This window comes from Hylaeus anthracinus, unplaced genomic scaffold (assembly GCF_026225885.1).
Source record: "Hylaeus anthracinus isolate JK02 unplaced genomic scaffold, UHH_iyHylAnth1.0_haploid 12001, whole genome shotgun sequence".
In the NCBI taxonomy this organism is placed as follows: Eukaryota; Metazoa; Arthropoda; class Insecta; order Hymenoptera; family Colletidae; genus Hylaeus; species Hylaeus anthracinus.
Window position 1 is genome coordinate 1,952,092 of NW_026534348.1, and position 23,500 is coordinate 1,975,591.

The window sequence follows — 23,500 nt, forward strand, 5'->3', positions numbered from 1 at the left end:
ACCGTTGACTGCAAACACCTACATTTATCAATATTATTGTATACATATTGATAATGAAACAGGTACAATGAATAATTGTCAAAATTTCTTTAACGATTTGTTAAATTTGTATCTTTTGTAGCTTTTAAAATTAATATATATAATAGGTACTTTAATAGTTTTGCCTCCAACATTTTCTTTGCTCTTCAAGTTCTCTTCGAAAATAAATAACTTAAAAATTTTAAATATTATTTAAAACATACCACTTTCAAAAAAAAAAAAAAAAAAAAAAAAACAAAAAAAAATCATACATAATATGTTTAAAAGACTTTTTCTTGCATATATAATAGCTCTAACGATAACATAAATATACTACAACTATGGAGGAAAGTTTCACTTGCCAATACTGGATAAGCGTAATCGCAAAAAATTCGTATACTCAATTTCTGGTCGCCTCACAAACTCCCAATGCTTTATCGCGGATGTTCTTTGTAAGTTACAACCGGACGCGTAAGTCTATTTATCGGTATCACATTCCATGTTACACAGAAATAGCAAGCGCCTCGCGAAGCGAAAAAATGTCGAAATGAAATACACGCAAAACGAAAGGAGAAACCAACCAACCAATTTGCTGGGCGCGCCGTATCCTTTGCCGCGAAAAACTCTGCACAAGTTATGTACAAATTGGCATTATATATATCACAGTTACAATACAATACGTCGACAAATGCGGAAGGAAATTCTGTAAAGCACTGCCTGCTTTTTCGCAGCTAACACCGCACAGCACGTGTATCTCGTTTCGCTGTTTTCACGTTCCTATTGTAACGCAAGCGACAGAATTAATCTGTTCATTGTACGCTTATGAGCATTCGATAATCTATCCTATACTAACATTACACGCACCCACACATATACATACATATATATATATATATATACATATATATATATATATACTTTTTTTTAAATTTTCTCTAAACCTATACTTTCGATCCCGGACACATGTTTAAATTGGGGTTGGGAGGAAAGAGCGAACGTCACGCAAAAAGCACGACGTCTCTTGTTTGCTGCTTGCTTTTCGTTCGTCGTATAGAGAGGGGACGAAACATAGCAGGGGACATTAGAGGGACGCAAACGAAGAAGAACGACGCGAGAAAAAGGGGTTGAACCACGCATCGCGTATCCCTTGAAAATAGACTAAACCGAAAGAGAGGACGCGAAGAAATGCATGTGTTCGTTCGTGTAATGAAAACGAGGTTCTAAGGTATGCTGATATACAAGGAGACGATGCTCGACATGGTCCCCAATAATTACGTAAGCGCTATGTAAAAGCGAGTTAACAGTCTGTATGTATAACTTGAGTTCTTGAAGAACTTGAATAGTACAGGGCCAGTTTTCGCACGGGATTGTCTTTGCAGCCGAGCGTGACCGCTACTCTCTTCTTCCATAGCGTTTAATAGAAAGTTCACTGATGTAACTTTATATTCCACGCAGTCGAGCAACAACATATCTCCCTAACGATAATATCTCTTGTCTGCCGAAACTTGCTTTACGTCCAACATCAACAAATTTTATTTCTCTCTTACCGATACTAAGTAGACAAATTGAAAAGCTCGACAAAATCAACGGAAAATTATGCGTTCTGGGCAGTGGCGTAACAAGATTTGTGTACAGAGTTTGTAACAAACAGAAGTTAATAACACTATTCATGATTTATAATATCGATTGTAACATTTCAGTTCTTCTCACAAATACAAGGTCCGTTAAAAGTAGCGAATATAGAAGATTCGAATAAGTGTCTTACCAGAAGTACCTTATACAAAAATGTTATCTAATCTAATAAATAGCTTTACAAATTTCTTCGGTAATTTTTCTTGAGAAATTAAAAATACCACTTTATTCTTCTCCAGTGTTATATGGAATTTAGAGAGAAGGATTAACGTCTTTCTAAAAAGTAATGTTAAAGTTACAGCGTGATCGTTAATCGACGAGGATTAATGTCGAGTAAGAGAGAAATATAATATTCATATAAAACTCTATAAATCTCTAACAATTTTGTAAAACGCGTCCCTATACAGGGACAAGGTTGTCCAGAATTCGGAATGCTCGTTCATACTTGGGGATCGGCGGCAAAGACAATCAGAAAATTCTATTCGAGTAACGCAATATTTACTAGTACACTAAATTAAATACCTCGGTGCGATGTCTCGCCTAAGACTGATATACAAGTATTGAGAAATGAAAACAACACACCTTTCCCTGATTAATCGCTCGGGAAATACTACGTACGATGCAGCTTAGATGGAAGTTTGACGGATATATACACAGATGATTATATTAAAGCTTCACCAACATTCGACAACCGATAACCGATTCACGAGCATTCTAATGGTAATACAGGCCGATCGATTCAGCTTAGGTATTAAGAAAATTAGACCTTGAGACAACTAGAACGTCGCACCTAAGTTATGTTGTCTCGTTGTTCCTATTACCGGTGGACGCTAGATTCACTTAATGCGGAGTATCTTGTCGTCGTTGTGCGAATACCTGTAGTTTCGTAGGAATACGGGAACGATCACCGCTCTCGAGCCTTTCAAAAAACGTAGAACGTAACGATTCTCGATGTTTTCTGCGAAACTATACGCAATTTCATCGCGACATAAAATAACAAATAAGAACGGATTCATACAGTCGTACACGTTGGAACGTTAAAATTCTTGAGCTGGTTATATAGTCATTGTGTGAAAGAACTCACTCAAAAAATGGATTAATTGGAATTGCTGAACGTTGCAAGTCGACTGTAGAGCTAACAAATTTGCCTAGAACGTATATATATATATTTTTTATATGTATAAGTATTGTAGGAATAGTTACGTGTGTTTCGCGTACGCACGCGTTAAAAATTCTCTATACCTTACGTTGTACGTACTCGCCTGAATCATGCTCTCTCGTGTGAGCGTGTAGCGAGTATGCCTTAGGAAAATTCTCTTTTAACAAAGATTTACGAGTAGTGTATAGTGGACATCATTTGCGTTGTATATATATTATCTATTTATCGATCAGATCGAAAGGCTGCGCATAGTTCACAGATTGAAAAGCTCCCCCCCCCCCGATCTGCGATTAAGTTTACTATCGCGTCTTGAGTTTTCGAGATATTCAACTACCTGACACACATCATGGGTCACACATTTAAGGAAGGCCACATTGAACTAGTCTAAGAAATTACTGCCTAGCACTCTGAACAAATATATTGGTAAGATTTTAGTCTATGTTATCTAGCCTATGACACATACGCAAACAAGTTATGGTTGGAGATTCTTGCAAACGTTTTCATTTTTTTTGTTTTTATTTTAGTACGTCTGAGCAATTCTTGTTCTTCGTTTTTTTTTCTCTCTCTGTTTCAACGAGTTTCGGATCCTCGATCATTTCTAAACGATTATCTTTGGCATTGCGAAACACGCGAGACAACACATCCAAAGATAAAATGTTGACGTCTGTGAGTTTCTCTCGTTAGTCTGTTAGCGAAGAACAAGCAAAAATCACTTGAAAGTGCGATATACGATAGATGATTGGATCACAAGTATTATATACCAGAACTGACATTCCCAAGACTGTACTATAGTAGGGATAAAAATATGTACAGTAGAAAACTATGGAGTCACTATTACCTTGTAAAAAGTAGACACGCGTACGATATTTCCTATTTCGGCGTAAGTACGCGTACTTTTTCGTATGACGCATTGAAGATTCGCAATTAGTGGGCGGCATTTTTTGCTTTGTTTTAGCGATAAAATTATGATAAATGCCAGCAAAAGCTTTTCAGAAACGTAACACGGAATACGTAAATAAAAAGCTGCTGGGCTCGATCTATGTTTTCTCGTACGTTATGAAAAAGCAGTTTTCAGCATTTTGCTAGGTACAATTCGAATAGTCACCGACATCGGTTACTGCCTCACTTTCGTTACGTTTTATCACAAGTACTGGATCTTTAGATGTTTCAACGACTTTTTTCTCTATGTCCAAGTCATACAGCAGAGTAGCTTGCAATGCATTATACATACCAGTTCTTGCATATCGAGACGCCTTGGTCAATTCGTAGACGCTGGCAGCCAAAGTTAATATATCTGTAAACATAAATCAATGTAATGTAAATTTGTGTTCAACAAATTATGGCCCGCGGATCTCCAGAAGTCCGCGAACTCTCAGGAAAAAAAAAGACGCGTATTATCAACAGATTTTCTAAAAATGAAAGATGTATATTATTGAAACTAAACTACATTTCTATTAAATGATTTTATCGATTACACTAGTTTACAGCTAAAATGTACATTCAATGCCATTATATTTTTCTTATTTATAGTTTGCAATTTTTGCTTTAAATATGTTAAGTAAATTTGCATTATTACTATACATAAGCAAGTAGAAACATACCATTGTCGTTATATACAAGGATGCATGGTGGATTTTCTTTCTGGCGTTTAGTAGCATTTGCAATTTCTCGTTTACGACATTCTTGGACGAATTTTATTGCTTCCAACCAATACTCCATAGCTTTGTGTACGCGTTGATTCATTGTGGTCCCTCGCAGTCGTTCCATCTATTTAGAAAGCATGAAAATTATACATTCAATATTGTATTTACTTATGATAACAGTAAAAATGGAGTATACATGTGTATTTAACTTACCTTTGCTATCAAAGTTATGACACGTGCATGTTCTCTTAAATAGTCAATAATTAAACGATCTACACGTGATGGGTTTCCTTGGAGGCGAGGAATAGGTATATTATTTGCACTTGTTACTCTCTTGCCAGGAAAATGAGCAGCTAATCCAGCTTCACATTTTTTTCGTTCTTTTTCTAGTTGTTTAAACTGTTCATAAGTTTGTTCCAACCTAAAGTGTAGTATACTCGAAGGAGCTGTACGTCTAGCTGTTCCGTTTCCATTTCTAAGGCTTAAACCTCCACCATAGAGTACAGAAAATAGACGTGGAGCTGGAAGTGGTACAGGAACTGGCATCACCGACGGGAATACTCCAGATCTTACTGTACTTGGATTTGGTACTATTCCTGAATTGAAGAGAACGTCAGCTGATGAAATGCCAGGAGTATTTTGTATTCTTGGCATATGATGTTGTTTCACAATATAATTAAAAGTATCCTTGTTCATTGAAGACCCTGCAATTGGATTGGTCAAATGGCTCATAGAAGGCAAAGCTATTTCTTTGGTGAGATCGAATCCTTCAATTTTATATGCATTAGTACTATTAGGCTGTTTCAAATTATGATAGGATGTAGAACTCTGTGGTAACATTTTCAAAGTCTCGCCGTTATTGGCAGTGTAATGTTGATAATTGTGGTATCCATATTTCGCAATTGACTGGTGAGTATGACGTGAACTCAGATTTTTTGGAAAACCAATTGGTGAATATGTCTTAGTTTCGATAGTCTTTGATTTTGGACTGATAATTTTCGATAAACTGTTATCGATTCTATAATCGTTATTTGAAAGACAATTTTCATTTGTATCTAAGCTATTGATCGACGACGTGGTGAAATCATTTACACCAGAATAGTCAATTAATTGTTTATATTCTTGGTCCACAGCTTGATCCAATTTATAACTACGAGCTTGTTGCTGCAGAAATTGAAATTTTTCATTTGGTATAGAGATATTTGCCATATTTAATCTACCAGAATCTTGTAAATCATTATAGTCATTGGTACTACTGCGTTGTATATTATTTCCAAAACAATTATGCAAATTTGTATCAGCTGGAGAAAAATGTTGCAATGGAGAATTTGAGAGAAAGCCAGAATCGATACTCAAATCAGTCATTGCTGAACTTGGTCTGTAACTTTGATTATTGGCAGTCATACTATACAATTCGTGCATAGTGGTTGTAGGATTATTATAAGTATTAGCAGTTCCAATATTATTGTGATACTCTATGTCATTAAGAGTTATTGGATCAGCCATATTAAAATTAAGATCTGGATTCGTGCAATTTCGTATACGCTCATAATTTCCAAACAAGTCTGATGTACATCCAGGAGTTGACAAATTTTCTGACCAGTTAGAAGATTGCTTACACGAATTTGTCTCATTTGTTGTTGTTAACAAATCATTGCATAGAGGCATAATATTTCCACTAATACAGGAATTTTCATTGTTTGGACGTAATATGTATGAATGAGAGTCGGATGGGTATGTATTTAGATATGCATTAACCCCATTATTATATAAATTTCCTTGGTCTGGTGCTTGTCCCATACATGTATTGAGACTCAATGTTTTCAGTTCTCCGCAAAGATTATTATAATTACATTCAAATTTAGCATTATTAGAAACACTGTTTTGTAATTTGTTGAATGTAGGATGCATATTAAAATGATCTAAGGTAGTAAGATTGAGGTCTGTGTTCTCCATGATAGAAGATTGAGTTTCTGAATGATATTGAATATTGCCATTGTAATTGTTACTATGAGCATTGTCACCAACAATCGAATCGTCATCGAGAATTTTTGAGACCAAATCATTGACCATAGGATTGTTTAAATCCTGACTATCTTCATCTTCTACATTCATCTATACAAACAAATTATATAGAAAAATAAATTAGTGTTACAATAAGATTTCTATGTTTAATAATCTTTAAACAATATGTGTAATTAAATGAAAATAAATTTACACTGTGTATATAGGTTATTCCTTGAAATATTATTACATTTGACAAATGAATATGGTTAAGTAAAAGATAAGGCACTTTTTTAGTACTATTATATATGCAATTATTCTCAAATAATTGAATTGCTACTAACTACAGTTAGAATGCATAGAATATATATAATATATATACGTATGCAATGGTTTGATATTTAACATTCATGCATAATAATATTATACATAAACATATATGTATAAAATGACGAACTATACACTTTAAAGGTCAAATAGAAAATAAAGAAACCTTATAGAAAGTCTTTCATATAATGATATTAAATAAAAAAATAAAAATTATAATGTATTCTATCAAATTTAATTGTTGTTTCAAGTTTCTTACATTTTTCTGTGCGTTATATTCCATTAAGTCGTAGTTCCAATAATTCTTCCAATTATATTCTGCATTACATTGGTCAACTGAATAATTGTTTCGTGGCTCCAATATGCTGATGTTGCGTTCAACCACGTTGTTCTACAAAAAAAAAAAAGAAAAAAAAGGACAAACAAATTTTAACGAATACTGAATTACGTTACAATAATATAAAAATATTTCTGATCGTTTAAATTGTTATTAATTTGATTAAAACAATTTGCACTCCATAATACAAATTAATGGATAAAAAATTTAATTTTATGAGTATCATGGGACATAAAAGAACTGTCACGAAAATACCGTATTTGAGTGATCATACACGCAGAAACATGCATTACTATACGAACATAATATCAGAGAGGAGAGTAAAAATCTGTTTTTTCATTAACGTTAATGAAGAAATCAACAATTTCAAATTGAATCCAATCGTGAATTACGATATCATGTGTATCGGCGAAAAACTAAAATCGGCTCGTTTTTATTGAGTAAGTTACCAAACAATTACAATCGAACGAATAATTTTTCTTCAGCGTGCCGAACGTAATGTATTTCTTCAATTGTATAATTAGTTATTTAGATAACGACTCTTAAATAATGTAATTGCATATTTCTGTGCGTATTATGTTAGAACAACCGCGTTGTACTTTGTAGCAGAGGAAGATGAACGTCACATTTTCAACGACGAAAGCAAAGAACGAAGAGAGACGCGGTCGCTTACCTTGTTAACAGTAAAACCATTGTTGCCGATAATTGCAGTCAAATTGTGCACCTCGGACAGAGCCATTTGTTAAAGATCACTGAATATCTGAATATCACCACTCCTTGCCATCGCCCTTTCACTTGTGCGTCTGTCCTACCCTGCCAGCAGTTTGCACACCCACACCGACTTACGCTCTCTTTGGACGAAACCAGACGCAACTTCCTAACATCTCACGATCGCTCACGATGCATATTAACGGTGCTACCAAGTGCTAGGTGCTACTATGGGAGGACAGAATCTAGATGGAACTGCGGTTATTATACTATGTATCCATACATGCTATAATCGAATATTGAATATGCAATGCCACTCGTCTATTTCCGTTGAACTTTCACACAGTAGATATTTTGACTCGCTGAACGCAGACATTCAAGTAAAAATGATCGTTCTTCAATCGTTTCAGAAATACAACGAGCTGTAAATGATTTCTCTTTCCCCTAGAACACCATATCTGTTATTACCAAATTTTTACGCGCATGCGTATTACCGCAAGAATAATTCGAATGTTTCGATCAGTTCCGACCTTATTGGAAATCACGGAATGTATATTTTAAAATTTAACTGAAATACAATATTTTTTAGAAGGTTGGATTCTGAAACTCCGTTAATTGAAATTGGAAACAAATATTATAAGACATACAATTTGAACAAGCCTGTTTTCTTGATTGAATACACAAGTACAAAACTGGTAATTACAAATACCAAAAAATATAAAAGTGATAAAAATTATGAAAAAGAATATATATATTAAATAAGAAGAAAAGATCACTAGTTTGTATAGTGTCGAATTTCTAAAATAGAGTCCAGTCAGACATGTACACTGAATCAAAATAATAATATGACATAAATAATATTTGTTTGTTAATATATTATGATGATAGTATATAATAATATAATTAGACTAATTATAATATTTGTTTTAAATATGACAAATATTACCCTTTTAATTAAAATTGAAACACTAAATGAAAATGAGTTTTAGAAATACATTTATTTAACGAAATTCCATAAAAATGTTGAATGTACATACGTTGCATGTGCACTTTACTACATATAAGGAATACAACTTTCGTGACAATATTTATGTTATAAAATGTGAATAAATAATATGAGCGGTATTCATTACAAATTTTGTTTAAGATGTTACTGGATCCGTTTGAACGATTTTATGCATTCTTCAATTGCTTAACCTTTCTTCAACCTTCCTGTTTATACTTGTATTTTTAGGTAGGCTCACAGAAGGCGAAGCTATTTCTTTGGTGAGATCGGATCCTTCAATTTTAGATGTATTAGTACTATCAGACTGTTCCAAATCATGATAAGATGTGGAACTCTGTGGAATGATTTTATTTTCTGTTCCAATTTCCATGTTTAGGGAACCGTATTTATTAGCAATATTGACCATTTCACGTAACGTAGCATTTTCTTCCTTTAAACTAAAATACATTTCTTTCTCTTTCAATTCACTTTCCTCATCCAAGGTTATTGCAGTTTTCATTACTGCTACCATTTCATTAATTTTCTCTCCTTGACTCATGATAATCTGTAATTTTACATGTAATTCATTATTAATTAATGTTATTTTGAATTTAACTTTTGTATAGAAACGAATAGAATGGAAATATAAAAAAAATATTAATTTTCTTATAATTATTATAGTAGTATAGAGTCTACATAATTGTAAACAACTCACATTAGTACATTTTGAATTATCTGACAAAAGAGAATGTGTTTGACACAGACGTAACAAAGATGCTATCTGTTTTCTATATTTAGACATTATTAATTCAAGAGCATTCTGATGATCTTCCAATGCATTTTTCAATTGCTTATTTTCGGCTTGTATTTCTTGCAAATGTTTATTTTCCTTTCTCCCTTCCCGTATTCCTGCAATTATTTTCAAATGTGGCCTCTGTTTTGCTTCTGTATTCAAAATCTCTACTTCTTCTTGATACTATAAGTACATAATATAAAATATAATAAATAACAAATATATAATTAGTTTTATATACTGTATTGGAAATAATTGTAACAAGTTCTTTACCTGCTTCATGTTATCAATTTGACTACAAACTGATTCTATTTCGCTTATTAAATTATCTGCTGTATTTTCATGATCTGATATTCTAATGACTAATTTTTTAGCATCCAGTATAATTTGTTGAAAAGTTAGTGACATCTATAAAAGAACATATATTTGATTACATACGAATGTAATTCTACTTTGTCACAATTAAATATACATGTCATACGTATCAATTTTTATGTATTTTTGTTTAAAACTCTGAATTCACATTGTTACTCGTGCTAATTTTATAGTAGTTTTTATATGTAGCATAAAATATTCCAAAATTATGATAAGTAAACAAGTTTAACGCCTTTAATACCAAACTATAAAGTATCATTAGTCAGCATAAGTTATTTTTATTTAAGAATCATCTGATTCTTGTAATGCTTCATATAAACGTAATAATTATCCTTATATAATTTGTAATAAAGTACTGAAAATGTATGCAGAAAGGTAGCTTAATGTTGGAAATTAATACATGTGTAAACATTTTCCATTTGCCGAATAAAGATAATGTCAATATTGAAATAAACTTTAATCATTGTACGTTTTGTTAACAATATAATTACATTTTACAATATGTTAATAAAAAGTTCAGGTGTATACACTATTAAAAGTTGTCGAGTGTAAAATAGGTTATATTCTTATCGAAACTGTCAAATTCGTTTCTTATAACATTTCTAACAGTAGTATTTTCACATCAAATATACTTACTTCTACTTAATAAATACTTTATGGTACAAATTGTTGTATTATATTAATTATTACTTCATATAGCTTTCACTCTACGCAGAACGACTAAGATCAACGTCACATGAAAATATCTTCATTAGCTGTATGTCATGTATGTATGTATTTAGCTGTATGAATGCGATTGTTTATTTTCAATCACTTTCGTAAGATCACTAGTTTACTAATTAAAGAACAAATAAATTGTAAGTCATATAGATGTATGTATAGAATAATAACATTTTTCGAAGATAACGGCTTCTTCTGTTAGGGATTCGATAGATTTTTCATTGATTATGAATTACGGTAATTATGAACATGAAATATTATTATGATCGAATAGATGTGTTATATATAATTTTTCACCATAGATTTTACAGATATTAAAACGAGGAAAGGTATGTAAAAAATTGTGAAAGATTTAAATATTAATTTAAATTCGTATATTCGAAATTGAAATATTTATTGCTAACAAAGTGTTAAAAAAACTACACAATTTTTTATTTCTAAAAAGTTAATTGAAAATTTACAGATTTTTTAAATGTTTTCGTAAAATAACTTGTTACACATTTCATATCATTAGCTACTTTCAGTAGATACACGCAACTATAAGTATCAATTTTCTACTGCTAATTGGATAATGCAGACTTTTCAATATGTCTTCTAACAGTCTGTTAACATCAGAAGATAAAGCAGATTCTGTATCCAATCTCTAATCCTTCTATTGCTGTAATAGACAATAGCGAAAGATAGCTTTAGGATTTTATTTTTTAATAACAAAATACGCCTGTCAACGTAGTCATAGTCGTATTTTATGTTTATTTGAGATAAAAATAAAAAAATTGGATATAATCGTTATCATTTTGTATGTACATACTCGTATACAGTCTTTCTCAAAAAGTTATTATTTATAATTGATTCGACATGACTTTTGTTAAAACTATGTTGTTTATTTATCATTTCCTTGTTCTAGCAAAATGATTGGATATGCGAAGAAAATATATTTTCTTATAGAATTTTTATTTTCAATTTATTTTAAGTTATTCGACTATTTGTATAATAATTTCACTCGTATAAAATAAATATCACAAATACGGAGTCACATTCCATTTGAATATACGAATTCCATTTGTTGGCTGTAATTTGCTGATCAATCAAACAGTATTGGAGTATTCTTCTTTTTTTTTTTTTTATACTATAAATTATCTATTTCCATAGCAGGATTATCATAGGATCTTTTCGTATCTTCCTCTGCTCCTAGACTTTCGTCAGCCCAACTTTGTTTTTCACCGGATGCATATAAACCATATATTACAGCTCCTAGCAAATAAATCCCACCAGCAATTATGAAGACCGTACGCCATTCTCCAGGACTCTGTAATTACGATAAATCCAATATCTTTTTTTGTGATTTTATTAACTAAAATATTATATTATATTATATTATGTAATAACATTTGTTATAGACAAACATGTTTCTAATATAAAAAATGTGTAGAAATAAGCAAACTTACTTTATTTTGAACGATATATCCAGTGATAATTGGACTAACAACTCCAGGTAAAGTGGCGATAGTGTTTCCTATTCCCATAAGTACACTTGCATGCTTAGGGGCAATATCTAAATGATTGACCCTAAAAAATACAAATATTTGCTTAGCCACAATAAATTTAAAATATGCGGAAAATCATGAAAATTCTAATATGAAAATTTACAAGTATAAAATAAGTTCCTCGAATAGATCGATGTATTTATAATTTTTTTAAAAATTACCCAAAACCAGACCAAGCAAAACCACCAAGACCAACTGCTATAGTGATACAAGTGACCACTCCTGCTGGCGTGAAAATGAAACCTGTACTGGTCATAAATATTGTTTGGAACACGAAAGCGCCACAGTTAAATAACTTACGCACCTAAAATAACAAAAAATATCTTTTACGTGTCAATTTCAATATTGTTTCGAAATATCGTTATAATTTAAATTCGACAACAAACCTGCGTAGTTGTTAAAATGTTCTTCATTCTCAAGTAATCTGCTAGGTGGCCAGAAAATTGTACAACGATCGTCATAGCCAGATACGGCAGGGCGGACAAATACCCGGTCTTATCCAATTTAAAGTCGAGCACATCTAAAAATAAATTACGTAAGTGGAGCTCATTACTGTCGAGAATGCTCATTAAATATGGAGTCCCTACTGACCATTCATGAACGTCGGTAGTTGGGTAAGCATAGTGTAAAAACCCCAGTTCTCGCTAAAGTGGGCCGCAACGATAGCCCAAACTGGTGGAGATGTGAGCATAGCTTTCCATGGATGATTAATTTTCTGCGGAACAAAATGTTTTCTACTTTGTTAGCTTCTACTTTGTTCCTTTCTACTTAACATTTATTTTTTAAATAAAACTCTTTCTGTTGTTACTTTTATTATTGCACACACACACACACACACATACACACACACATACACACCTGCCCGCTCAAGAACGTCTCTCTCCCAAGAAACAAGTCTAAATACGCCCATGAACTGTATTTTAACTTACTTAATTTTACTTACTTCCTCCTTCTTCGAGTTCCCAAGGCTACGTTTAATGTATTCAAGCTCGGCTTTCGAAATGTGCGGATCGTCCTCCGGTTTATCCTTCACGATTACCCACCAGAAAAAGAACCACACGAGGCCCATCGCTCCGAAAACGTAAAACACGGAGGACCAGCCAAGGTTCTCGGCCATCAAGCCAGCAACGGGCATGGCAAACACGGTTCCAAGGAAACTTCCGGAGAACGCGAGCGTTGCCAACTTCGACCTTTCCAACGGCGGTGCCCATTGCGACCATATCGCGTGAATGCAAGGATACGTCACACCCTGAAATGGAATGAACGTATCGTGAATCGTCGTTCACTTTTCCTTAAATTCTACATGGGTACTATTCTCCTCGATTTAAATTGTAACATAGTTTCTGTAAAGCTTGCCGAAGAAATATTGGGTCGTCTGGAAAGTCCATGCCGATTTTTAGTAGGCGGTACAGTTTTAAATATATCGGAATGGTTGAAAACGAATAACACGTGGACATCCCTTAAAAGGTGGAAAAATTGTGGAACAAAATGGTACATATATAATTCAATAAATATATATCGACATTCAAACGTGTCTGAATGTTTCTTAAAAATTGCCACGAACTTTCTGGACAACCCGATATTACAGCATTTTCGTTCTTCTTTGAGAGATCAACTAAAGTTCAAGCAGTAAGGGATTAAAAGTAATCCTGATCTGTGATTTTCAGCGGAAAGAACTATTTAATTTAATTGCAACAACACTTACCTCGCAAACTCCCTCCACTATTCGCAAAGTGATTAAAATAGAGACGCTTATTCTGGCCAGTGGCGGTGTGATAACTGTGAAAAAAGCTGTAGCTGCGATTCCAAGACCGAACACCCTTTTTCCACCGATGCGAGCTCCGAGCCATCCTCCGAGTAATTGCGTGCTTATGTATCCATAAAAAAAGGAACTCAGTACCAGTCCTTGCGTTTTCGAATCCCAATCGAATTCTTTTTCCTGCAAGTAAAGCTCTGAATACATTTAAGAGTGGATAGTGTTTATTATTGTATGTTACATCATACTGATTATAGTTTTCTTATCACTAGCATTTGATATTGTAGGAGTCTAAATGAAAAATAAAAGTTGAATAAAAGTTGTACCTCTGGTTTACATATATTTTTGATCGATTCAGATCGTGTTTTAAAGAGCATAACTCGAGATCACGAATAGAAAACAAGAAATGAATGATCTTGTGATAAGAATGTTAAGGAAATGATCCACCTTAAACGTAAGTATACAATATGTCATTATCAAAAAGATAATGCAATGTGTTGTTACTATGATTCAGCACGATATTTATCGTTAATATTAAGCTTTGCAATACGAAAGCTTATGTCTTGCGTACCACAAGCGATTAAACGTTGTGTACATGTTACGATCTTTATTGTCAAATAATACCTGAACAAATTCCATCAGAAATTTCAAGAAAATTGAGGAATGTATTCCTTACTCAAAACTCTAACATAAGTAAAAAATCAAGGAATCTATTGGTTGAATTTCGTGATGTTTGGAGGACACCTTATTTATCCTGTCAGTGGGTCATAAAATTGTAAATATACAGGGTGTCCCAAAACTCGGGAAGGAGCCGGAAATGGGGGGTAGCTGAGACGATTCTGAACAACAATTTCCTTTGCAAAAATGTCGGATGGGGCTTCGTTAAGGAGATATTAAGCGAAAACCCCGACCAATCAGAGCGCGCGTAGACCGTTGGAGCGGCCGCGGTAGCGAAGGCTATGCGCTGGCGGCCGCGCTTGTACGCGAACAAGTGACTCGACGTGCATCGAAGCATCGACCTAGCGCGTAGCCTTCGCTACCGCGGCCGCTCCAACGGTCTACGCGCGCTCTGATTGGTCGGGGTTTTCGCTTAATATCTCCTTAACGAAGCCCCATCCGACATTTTTGCAAAGGAAATTGTTGTTCAGAATCGTCTCAGCTATCCCCCATTTCCGGCTCCTCCCCGAGTTTTGGGACACCCTGTATATGCAGAATATGTCTGATCGTGACGAATATGACGTTCTTTACGATAATACGGAGTCCGAGAATTTGGAGAAGATATAATGGAAATTCCTTCGCTTACAAGGTAAACGTTTCCGTGTTCGTCGACTTTTTCAATGCTCGCGGTCATCGCGACGATAGCTACGCTCAAATTGACACGCAGGATGTAGGATGTGAAGAATCCCAGAAACGCCAATACAGCGACTACGTATCTTCTTTTCCTCCAAAACCTCCAGGACGATACGAGTTCATCTTCGTACTTGACGCTGGAACATTTCCAGCGTTGCACGTTTAAATAATAAATCTCCCAAACAGGGAAAAACGGAAATTAATTTATTCGCGAATAAAACTTTTTCACGAGTAAAATTTCGTGAAAAGAATTTCTTCGTGAATAAAACTCGAGGCTTCTATGAAAGTGGAATGTAACAAACTTGTAGAACAATGGAAAAGAGTCGCGCAAACAAATAAAGTAACGTTTTAAAGAATTTCAGAATATTTGAAATACGTATATTTTAAAAGCCGCGCGAACATTGTGCGTTACGTTGGCATTAAAAAAATAATTTGCGCGAAGGTTTCGATATTATGAGCAGTGTATGAAATTCATGTTATTTTGAACGTAAGATAAAGGTGAAATGATTGAGCTGTAGCGTAAGAATGTAATGCATTGCAAAAGTGCAACACTCACGTTCCGTATTCGGTATCCTTGGCTGACTCGGCCGAGGATTTCTTTCCCTCCATCGTTTCCTGAAAGGTTACCGACTTCAAATCCAATTCAAAGAAATCTACTTCGAGAAGTCATAGAACAACCACTTTAAACGCAATCTTATTAATATTTATCGAGATAAAATCGATTGAAATTTATTTGGTACTTATAACTACTTGATATACCATTATTAATCTTTCGATAGAGGCATATTCTTTCCAGCTGCATTATTTATATTACACAAGTGTTCGTTTCTTCGATTGACTTGTTGTCAATAATTGGTTACGTTTAAATCGAATAAAAACAAGTATAATTGTGTGCAATAAATATAAATATAAATATAAGTATAAATGTAAATATAAGTATAAATGTAAACATAAATAAGTAAAATAACTGAAACATGAGAATTAGTTATGAGAAATTTTACATAATGAGATACTGTTATTTCCAATTTTCACGAAGAAAATGTATATATAAACAATTAAGATACGTGTGCATATAAATTCGTCGATAATGTTAAAATACTTGATATACATTTGCACGACTTTTGCGATCCATATAGACTTGCAAATTTATTCTAATTTTATGTTTTATTATTCATATAATTACGTAATTTTATTTTCAATGTACTTTCATATATTCATCTTTACCGTAATGCAATTCTTTTATATCGTATTAAGAAAAAATATAAAGCTTCATAGAAATTCTTACAATAATTTGTTTGAGCTAATGAATAAGAACTGTACATTATACGTGTAGTAGTAGTGACCTAATAATGCTCTGAAAGGAGAAAGTCCCGTACTTGAAACAGATAATACTGTTACAGAAAACGAGTCAAGCGAGTCAATTTACATCAGTTCTTCCTAGAAATCTGATAACGTTAATATTAAAAATGTATAACGAATACCAAAAGAACTTGTCTCGTTGAACAGACACGGTTCCCTTTGAATATTAACAAACATACGAAATTGGCAAATAATTATTTTGTCGCTTTCAAGTTTAAACTTATCCTCCTTTTCTGTACGCAGAGAGCAGCACAGCCCATAACGCAGCAGGTACCGTCTGCTTGGACACGTTTCACTTCGATCCAGCGAACAAAGGCATTTTACGACCAATTTGAACGTTTTATGGAAACATTTGTATTCTCTCGATAATACCTCGTCCGAATACACAATTAATTTCTCGAGTACACTTGTATCAATTCTTGGAGTTCTACTGATATATTCGCGCGACATTTTCGCGCTGCAGGTATTCGCGACACCTGTTACGCAAAGCAACAGTTGCATTACACACAGTGGCGCATCAAACCTTCGTAGGGGTCAAGAGAAATTCCCCACGTAAAGAAAACTTCCTGTAGATATTGAACAATGTTTAAACGAAAGAATACATGTAAAAGGAATAATAAATTATCTTGAGAAAATCAAAATAATTCAAGATATTTAGTACGTAATTAGTCTTAGGTAGTTTAAAATTGTTAGACAGAAGAAAACCAAGTGATGTATGTGAAATACAATGTAATAATGTCGCTAATGGCTAAAAAGCTGATGCGACATTGAATAAATAAATTAAAAAAAAAAAAAAAAAAAAAAAAAAATCATATTACTTATTGCCCGTATATTCGGTACAAATAACAGCAATGTCTCATCGAAATATTGATTTTGATGGTCCTGTTTCAATAAGGAGCCTAGATAGATTTCTTGTTTGCCCACGGTATAGTACGCCACTGGTTACACGCGTGCAGTTCCTGTTTGGCTTTGTTATAGTTCATGTTTGACGTTTAAAACTGACCGGCGTGCAACCGATATGAATGCGTTGATACGTACTTGTTTCTGCCGCGAATCTGTTCATAAATTTCACGACTTAAAACCGTCAAGTGGCTGTCAATTTTCTTTCTTAACGTTTAGAATGTAGTTGTTGAGATTTCCTTGCGGTGAGAAACGATTTTGAAATCAGTCACTGGTCAAACTCTTTCGAGACGCTACTTGTAAAAATCGCGTTCGACACATTTCCCAACTTTCTAATCTGTAGATGTAAAAAAAAAAAAGAAGAGAAAAAGGTCAATTAGAGTCCTCGGGCTTTGCGCTTTCTCCGCAACAGCGAGTTATCAGCAGTTTTTAAATCGTTTTTATCGCTGCGATTTTTAGACGTTTTAGACTTTTACGATCCGGTTCTTCATAGTTGATATTAACTTGGGTTTTTTTTTTATGTGAGCCGTGATCTTTGGATATGATCTAGATCAACTAACATCAACTGAGATCGACAGACACTTGGAGCCTAAATCGGTATCGACTGATTTTGGTTACATTTCTTAATTCGTACGCAAGTAATCGTTCGAGTTCACTGTTAACAGTTGCGTTATGTTCGACACGGAAGCGATTCACACTGTCGAATTTGTCGAATTCACACCGTCGCGTTATCCATACACGGTAAGACCTTTGAAAATCAATGATCTATGCGAGCGAAGCGCGCCGTCGATGGGGACTGAAACGATTCTCACGATGCGAGCGATAGGACTAAACTTTCAACTGGACGCTCCAAGATTATTGATCGCCAGTGTAGCCTACCGTGCCACTTTCATTTCCAACATTTTTTTATTTAAAATTTCTTGGAGCCACTGCTCCGACGTTTCGAAAAATCTCTGCCTAGATTCAAGAAAATTGAAATGCGCGCGAGATAAATAAATTTATTACTTGTAGAGAAGGATGGTAAAATGGTCATTTTTTTGACCTGCTTGAAAGGAAAAATTCACGCAGAACCGTTCACAGCGTCAGCCATAGAGCAACAAACGTTCTTATCATTTTCTTCAAAGCGATGGGAAAGTTGGCAAACATGGGTGGAAACGTATGAAATATTTTATGCTTCCTCTTTATCTTCTTCAGATATTAAATCATTTTCGTAGGAATTCTTGATGAAATTAACTTTGCGTTCACTGCAATTAATTTTCATTTAACCGATTTAAATTTCTTCACTTTTTTAGAAGTTCCTTTTTAGAAGTTCCTTAATCGTTAAAGACGAAAAGTGAAGCTATATTCTCATTCTTTTAAGAATAGTTAAAAAAATTTGTATTTCAATTATTTTTAAAAGTATATAAACCTCTCACTTTCGAACGCTCTAAACACAAAAGGTATGCAACCACATATCAATCATCATGACTGATTCATTGTTATCGATTAATGCAGCTGACTGAGATTAAACTGATCAACGATTGGATTTATTTGACGTTTGCAATTGATAGCGTTTGGTGCTTTCGCGTATAATCTTTGTGTTTTCTGAGCACGTCGATTACGACGAACACGAAAATTACCCAATTAAAAGGTACCGATTTCGATTAACTTTTACGTATATACAATACACAATAAAATCTGAAATGTCTGTTCGGAAAGACCTCCGGAAAAAAAAAAGCAAGTAGAGCACATAACAACGTAAACTATTATGCATACATTGCGTACGTATAATGTTATATTAATATCGTAACGTAATTTAATTAATATTCTCAGCAAAGCTAATTGAATTACCAGCAGTAATAAAATATGGGACGTAGTTCAAAAAGTACTTGGAAAAGAAAATGTATGATCTAGGAATTAATTTACATTTGAAAATAGAGTTTAAAACCGCTTGTAACATAAATCATTTTGTATGCACTTACAACCGTCGATCCTTGGAATGCAATCCATAAACACAGAAATGTCGCTGTTGTACGGTGTTACCACTTGAATTCACGTGCGCGACGATTCTAAATTACGCTGGCGCGAAGGCGCGTCGATATGGAAATAATTATAGTGCTCGACTATTGTAAGCGTGTACAGAGTATCTCTTAAACGCGAAATGGGCATAACTCGGAACTGGTGCGGAGCGACTGACCCGTATAAACGGAAAACGTTAAGTGGGTAAGTAGTCAGCGTTGCAGGTAGGAGCCGAACGTATAGGAGAATGGAAATTGTTCCCCGTGCCAATCGGAGTACAGTGTCGCTCTCGTAATGGCCCGAATATTATGCAATGCCAATGCTTGACAATAATTCGCAAGCATTTTTCTCACTTCCGGTTGCTCGACCGTCGTCGTTCGTCTTATCCTCGCTTTGCCCAATTATTTAAGGGGGAAAATCGCAATAGGAGGACGAATATTAAGCGTTTCTCGTGATTTTTTCTTTTCTATAAAGGAAAACGTATTTAATTTTTTGTTTAACTTTAGGAATGTTTTTGGGTATATCGTAAAGTACATTTGGTCATTTTTTCAATTACAGTGGGTGTGGAATGTATTCGTACACCGATCAATTTCTCAAAAAGTTCTGTGTGAAATTTTAGTTTCTTAACTTCTTTGTTTGTAATCAATGATTTTCTGCATATTCTAATCTAGGATAATTCCTAATCCTATTCCTAATTTTCTAATCTAGGATTCTAATGTAGGAAATCTAGAATAGATATAGTCCAAACAAGAATTATTAGTTTATATAGTTTGCGAAATTAATACGAGAATACGAAAAATTGGGAGAAATATAGAAGCAATAAGTATTCGTACTGTTCTTATGACGAACTGTTTACAGTTGAGTTTGTAACATAAACGCATCAGTTTATTGCTTCTTACGAATTAGAAAGCATCGAATTTTCAGTAAATAGGGAAATTGGGAATATTGCACGCTATACATTCGTAAAACAAATTCTAAACTGAATTTACAATTGATAACAATTTACAACTAAGGAGTTGAAGTGAATAAGAAATCAACGAGTAACGAATCGAATTAATGAAATATCGTAAATATCCATATTAATGTGGCTATCGATGTTTTTTGTTAAGAGGAAAGTTTTTTCACAAAACACTATGTATAACTACTGTAGTAACTTACTTATTTTCTTGAAACGTTCGTATCAAACAAAAACTCACTAAATTGAACTTAGTTCTGCACAAACATATCGAAATAAGTCTTTCTTTTAAGTAAAATATTTCGTTTTCTTTAGTATTTTGAAAAGGAAATACTAAAAATGTCAGATATAATAAGTTTCATCCGATACAGTTTCCTATTGTCAATACCCATTTTTAACAGATCTTCGTCCTCTATCATAGAAGTTAACATTAGACTGCAACTTGTCCGGTTGCTGTGAAAGACGTTTCGCTATATCCTTAATTGCGGAAGGTTTTACAAGATTTTCCACGCTGTCATTCAATCCAAAGTATTTTTCCTTACTTTTCGCGAGAGCTACCGAGAGTTGCTCGTTCCTTTTTCCTTTGTAAATAGGATGAATTGTCGCCTTCTGCCCGTCGTTCTGTAAATTTGATTTGACATATTAGTTCGCAATCGTAAAAGAAATTTATTTAAAAAGAATAGACTGTAAGTAACTTTTTCTTTTTCTTATGGACATTGAAATGAAACAATGTCGAAACGTGAAAAATATATTTATGTTTAAACTGATGCTTCGAATGAAATTCTTTCCTCTATTGAATGTATAATTTACGAGTAATTTATTATTAAATTCTTGTTATAATTATAATGGACGAAGAAATACGTCAAAGTTCAAAAAGTTCAAGAATCTTCCTTGAACTTTACTACGTGTTTAAGTAATTTAAGAAGCACTGATTCGAAAAGTTTTATTTGCTTTACCCGTATCCAATCGTTTTTGTTTTCATCTTTGAACACGACAGCTTTCAAAGATGAAACTCTCGGCAATTTGATATTCCTCGAATCGAATGTCTTCGTCTCTTCTATCAAATGGTCGCAAGACATAAAACGCCGAGGTCTGTTTTCGTCGTCCGATTTCTTCCATCTCATCATGGATCCAAAGAAGTCTATAAAGGATCTTCGTCGACTGAGTTTCTTCCTACAACGTCCATTCAAAGTCGAGTCTCTTCCTTCTTTCGAACATTCGAATATTCTTTCCAAACTGTTGCCATTCTTATCGTTCTCACATTTTCTTAAAAAGTAAGAGTCGAGAGGATCGACTCGACTCTCCGATTCAACTCGAGTTCGGTCAGGGTCAAAGGAAGAACAATTACGAAACATTTTCCCGTTCTGTTCTTCGTACATATGAAAACTCCGTGGAAATCCATCAATTTCATCTCGATACTTGCTTCTACGTTGATCGCTTGTGCTAAACACTGTTCCCTTTTTATTCGAACTTCGACGCATAGATCCCTTGGCGCCGCTATTCTTACCGTGATTCTCGAACGAAAACTGGTCTTTCAATTTGATATTAACAAATACATTCGCTCTGTTTTTAGAAGCCACACTGAGATTATCACATTTCAAGAACCTTTCGTTTGTTTCCCGACGGAGTTCATCGTCTTTGTTCGTTTCTCTTATATTTGAATCCTGGAGGCTACTGTTGTACGATTTGTCCGAATTCAGATTGGAATAATCGTTTCTTCTGTAATATTTTTGAACGAACTCGTCGTCCGCCTTGCAGACCTCGTTTTTTCTTTCCAGAGAGGCGATCAGTTTTTTTACAAAATTTTGCGACTTCGGTGTCGATGGTCCCTTCACTCCGTTGACGTCATCGAAGGTGAAGGTCCTGCAACGATTGTTCCCCGAAGAATTTTCTGCGTCGTTTTCGTCGCTTACTGCTCCGTCCAGAATATCTGACGTAGACTTGGAACGGTTGCTTCTGAATCCCTGTTCCATTTTTCTTATAAATATCAATTTTCCAACGGGAGCGATCACAGTTTTATTAAGTCCTCCGACGCGTGTTTAGTTGAGGGAAGTATAAATTTATAGAATTGCTGTTACGCGTTTGTTTTCCTTCTGAACGATGTTACGCGTTTACTTCCGCGCTAGGAACAGTAACGACGAAACTCGTAACAATTTGGCGTTTGTTATTCTATAAAACGACACGTATTGTAAAGGTCAAGCGAGAATGTATACTTCAGAGCCACGCGAAACAGATTTCCTTGTTATCATATTTACCTTACAAATGAACTTATACGCGGTGGTCCGCTGAAAACAGATCGGATCAATATTTTCTCGATTTTAAATAATAGCCAGAAGAAGGGATTTAGATCCGCGTTTATTTCGAAAGAAATGCATATAGGATACAGTATGAGACACGTATTTACATTATTTAACATTATTTGACATTACTTCGACCATCACTGTGGACATTTTAAAGAATAATATTGTTCGTAAGAAAATAGAGATACGAAACACATCAGTCAAAATTTGAAATTACTAAACCACTGTAGAAATCATTTTTGACGAAATGTAGTTGCGTCAATAACCGTTCTAAGCATTTTATTTTAGAAGAAGAATGCTATTTACTCTCGGTTTTAAATTATCTCCAGTGAGATTATCTCCTTTACGAAAAAATTACAAAAAAGATATTTGAATTCGTCTTCTATAATATTGTCGAGTTTTTCGGAAGAAATCATTCATTTTTCAAAGTTGTCCATTTTTACTTCTTTTTATTTTTCTGCCAAAAACACCTGCATTCGTTCTCCCATTTAATTCCGTAAGACTCAGCGTAGGCCGACTTCTTTTCCACTTTTTTTTTTAAATTGAAAAAAAATTTATTTCGATTCAAAATTTCTTCTTAGTTGAGTAGAAAAATATGAAAAAATACCACAGAAAGATATTTAGTAGGGTGCTATAG

The 23,500-nt window shown here is 34.0% G+C and overlaps 3 protein-coding genes across 6 annotated transcripts; all 3 read right to left on the minus strand.

The window, feature by feature from the left end:
• Positions 1-934: 934 nt before the first annotated feature.
• LOC128890932 (putative uncharacterized protein DDB_G0282499) lies at positions 935-8,262 on the minus strand. The gene is made up of 5 exons (XM_054149947.1): positions 7,794-8,262; positions 7,043-7,174; positions 4,666-6,567; positions 4,411-4,576; positions 935-4,103 (listed from the first exon to the last, which is right to left on the minus strand). Exons 1-5 carry the CDS (start codon positions 7,857-7,859, stop codon positions 3,892-3,894), a joined length of 2,478 nt encoding a protein of 825 aa, XP_054005922.1. The 5' UTR covers positions 7,860-8,262; the 3' UTR covers positions 935-3,891.
• Positions 8,263-8,807: 545 nt separating this feature from the next.
• Positions 8,808-10,890, minus strand: LOC128890935 (FGFR1 oncogene partner 2 homolog). Its single transcript, XM_054149952.1, has 4 exons — positions 10,618-10,890; positions 9,880-10,014; positions 9,529-9,789; positions 8,808-9,378 (listed from the first exon to the last, which is right to left on the minus strand). The coding sequence occupies exons 2-4, from the start codon at positions 10,012-10,014 to the stop codon at positions 9,013-9,015; spliced, it is 762 nt and encodes a 253-aa protein (XP_054005927.1). The 5' UTR covers positions 10,618-10,890; the 3' UTR covers positions 8,808-9,012.
• Positions 10,891-11,061: 171 nt separating this feature from the next.
• On the minus strand, positions 11,062-22,710 carry LOC128890933 (vesicular glutamate transporter 2.2-like). 4 transcript variants are annotated; one of them, XM_054149949.1, is made up of 11 exons: positions 21,520-22,710; positions 19,572-21,184; positions 15,908-15,966; positions 15,305-15,488; positions 13,951-14,184; positions 13,189-13,494; positions 12,837-12,960; positions 12,632-12,765; positions 12,407-12,549; positions 12,147-12,267; positions 11,165-12,007 (listed from the first exon to the last, which is right to left on the minus strand). In XM_054149949.1, exons 3-11 carry the CDS (start codon positions 15,958-15,960, stop codon positions 11,828-11,830), a joined length of 1,479 nt encoding a protein of 492 aa, XP_054005924.1. In that variant the 5' UTR covers positions 15,961-15,966; positions 19,572-21,184; positions 21,520-22,710; the 3' UTR covers positions 11,165-11,827. The 4 variants fall into 4 exon arrangements, with proteins under 4 accessions (XP_054005923.1, XP_054005926.1, XP_054005925.1 ...); XM_054149948.1 differs by lacking the exons at positions 19,572-21,184; positions 21,520-22,710 and adding an exon at positions 17,083-18,236 and having other exon boundaries at positions 11,062-12,007; XM_054149951.1 differs by lacking the exons at positions 19,572-21,184; positions 21,520-22,710 and adding an exon at positions 16,833-17,062 and having other exon boundaries at positions 11,162-12,007.
• Positions 22,711-23,500: the final 790 nt, after the last annotated feature.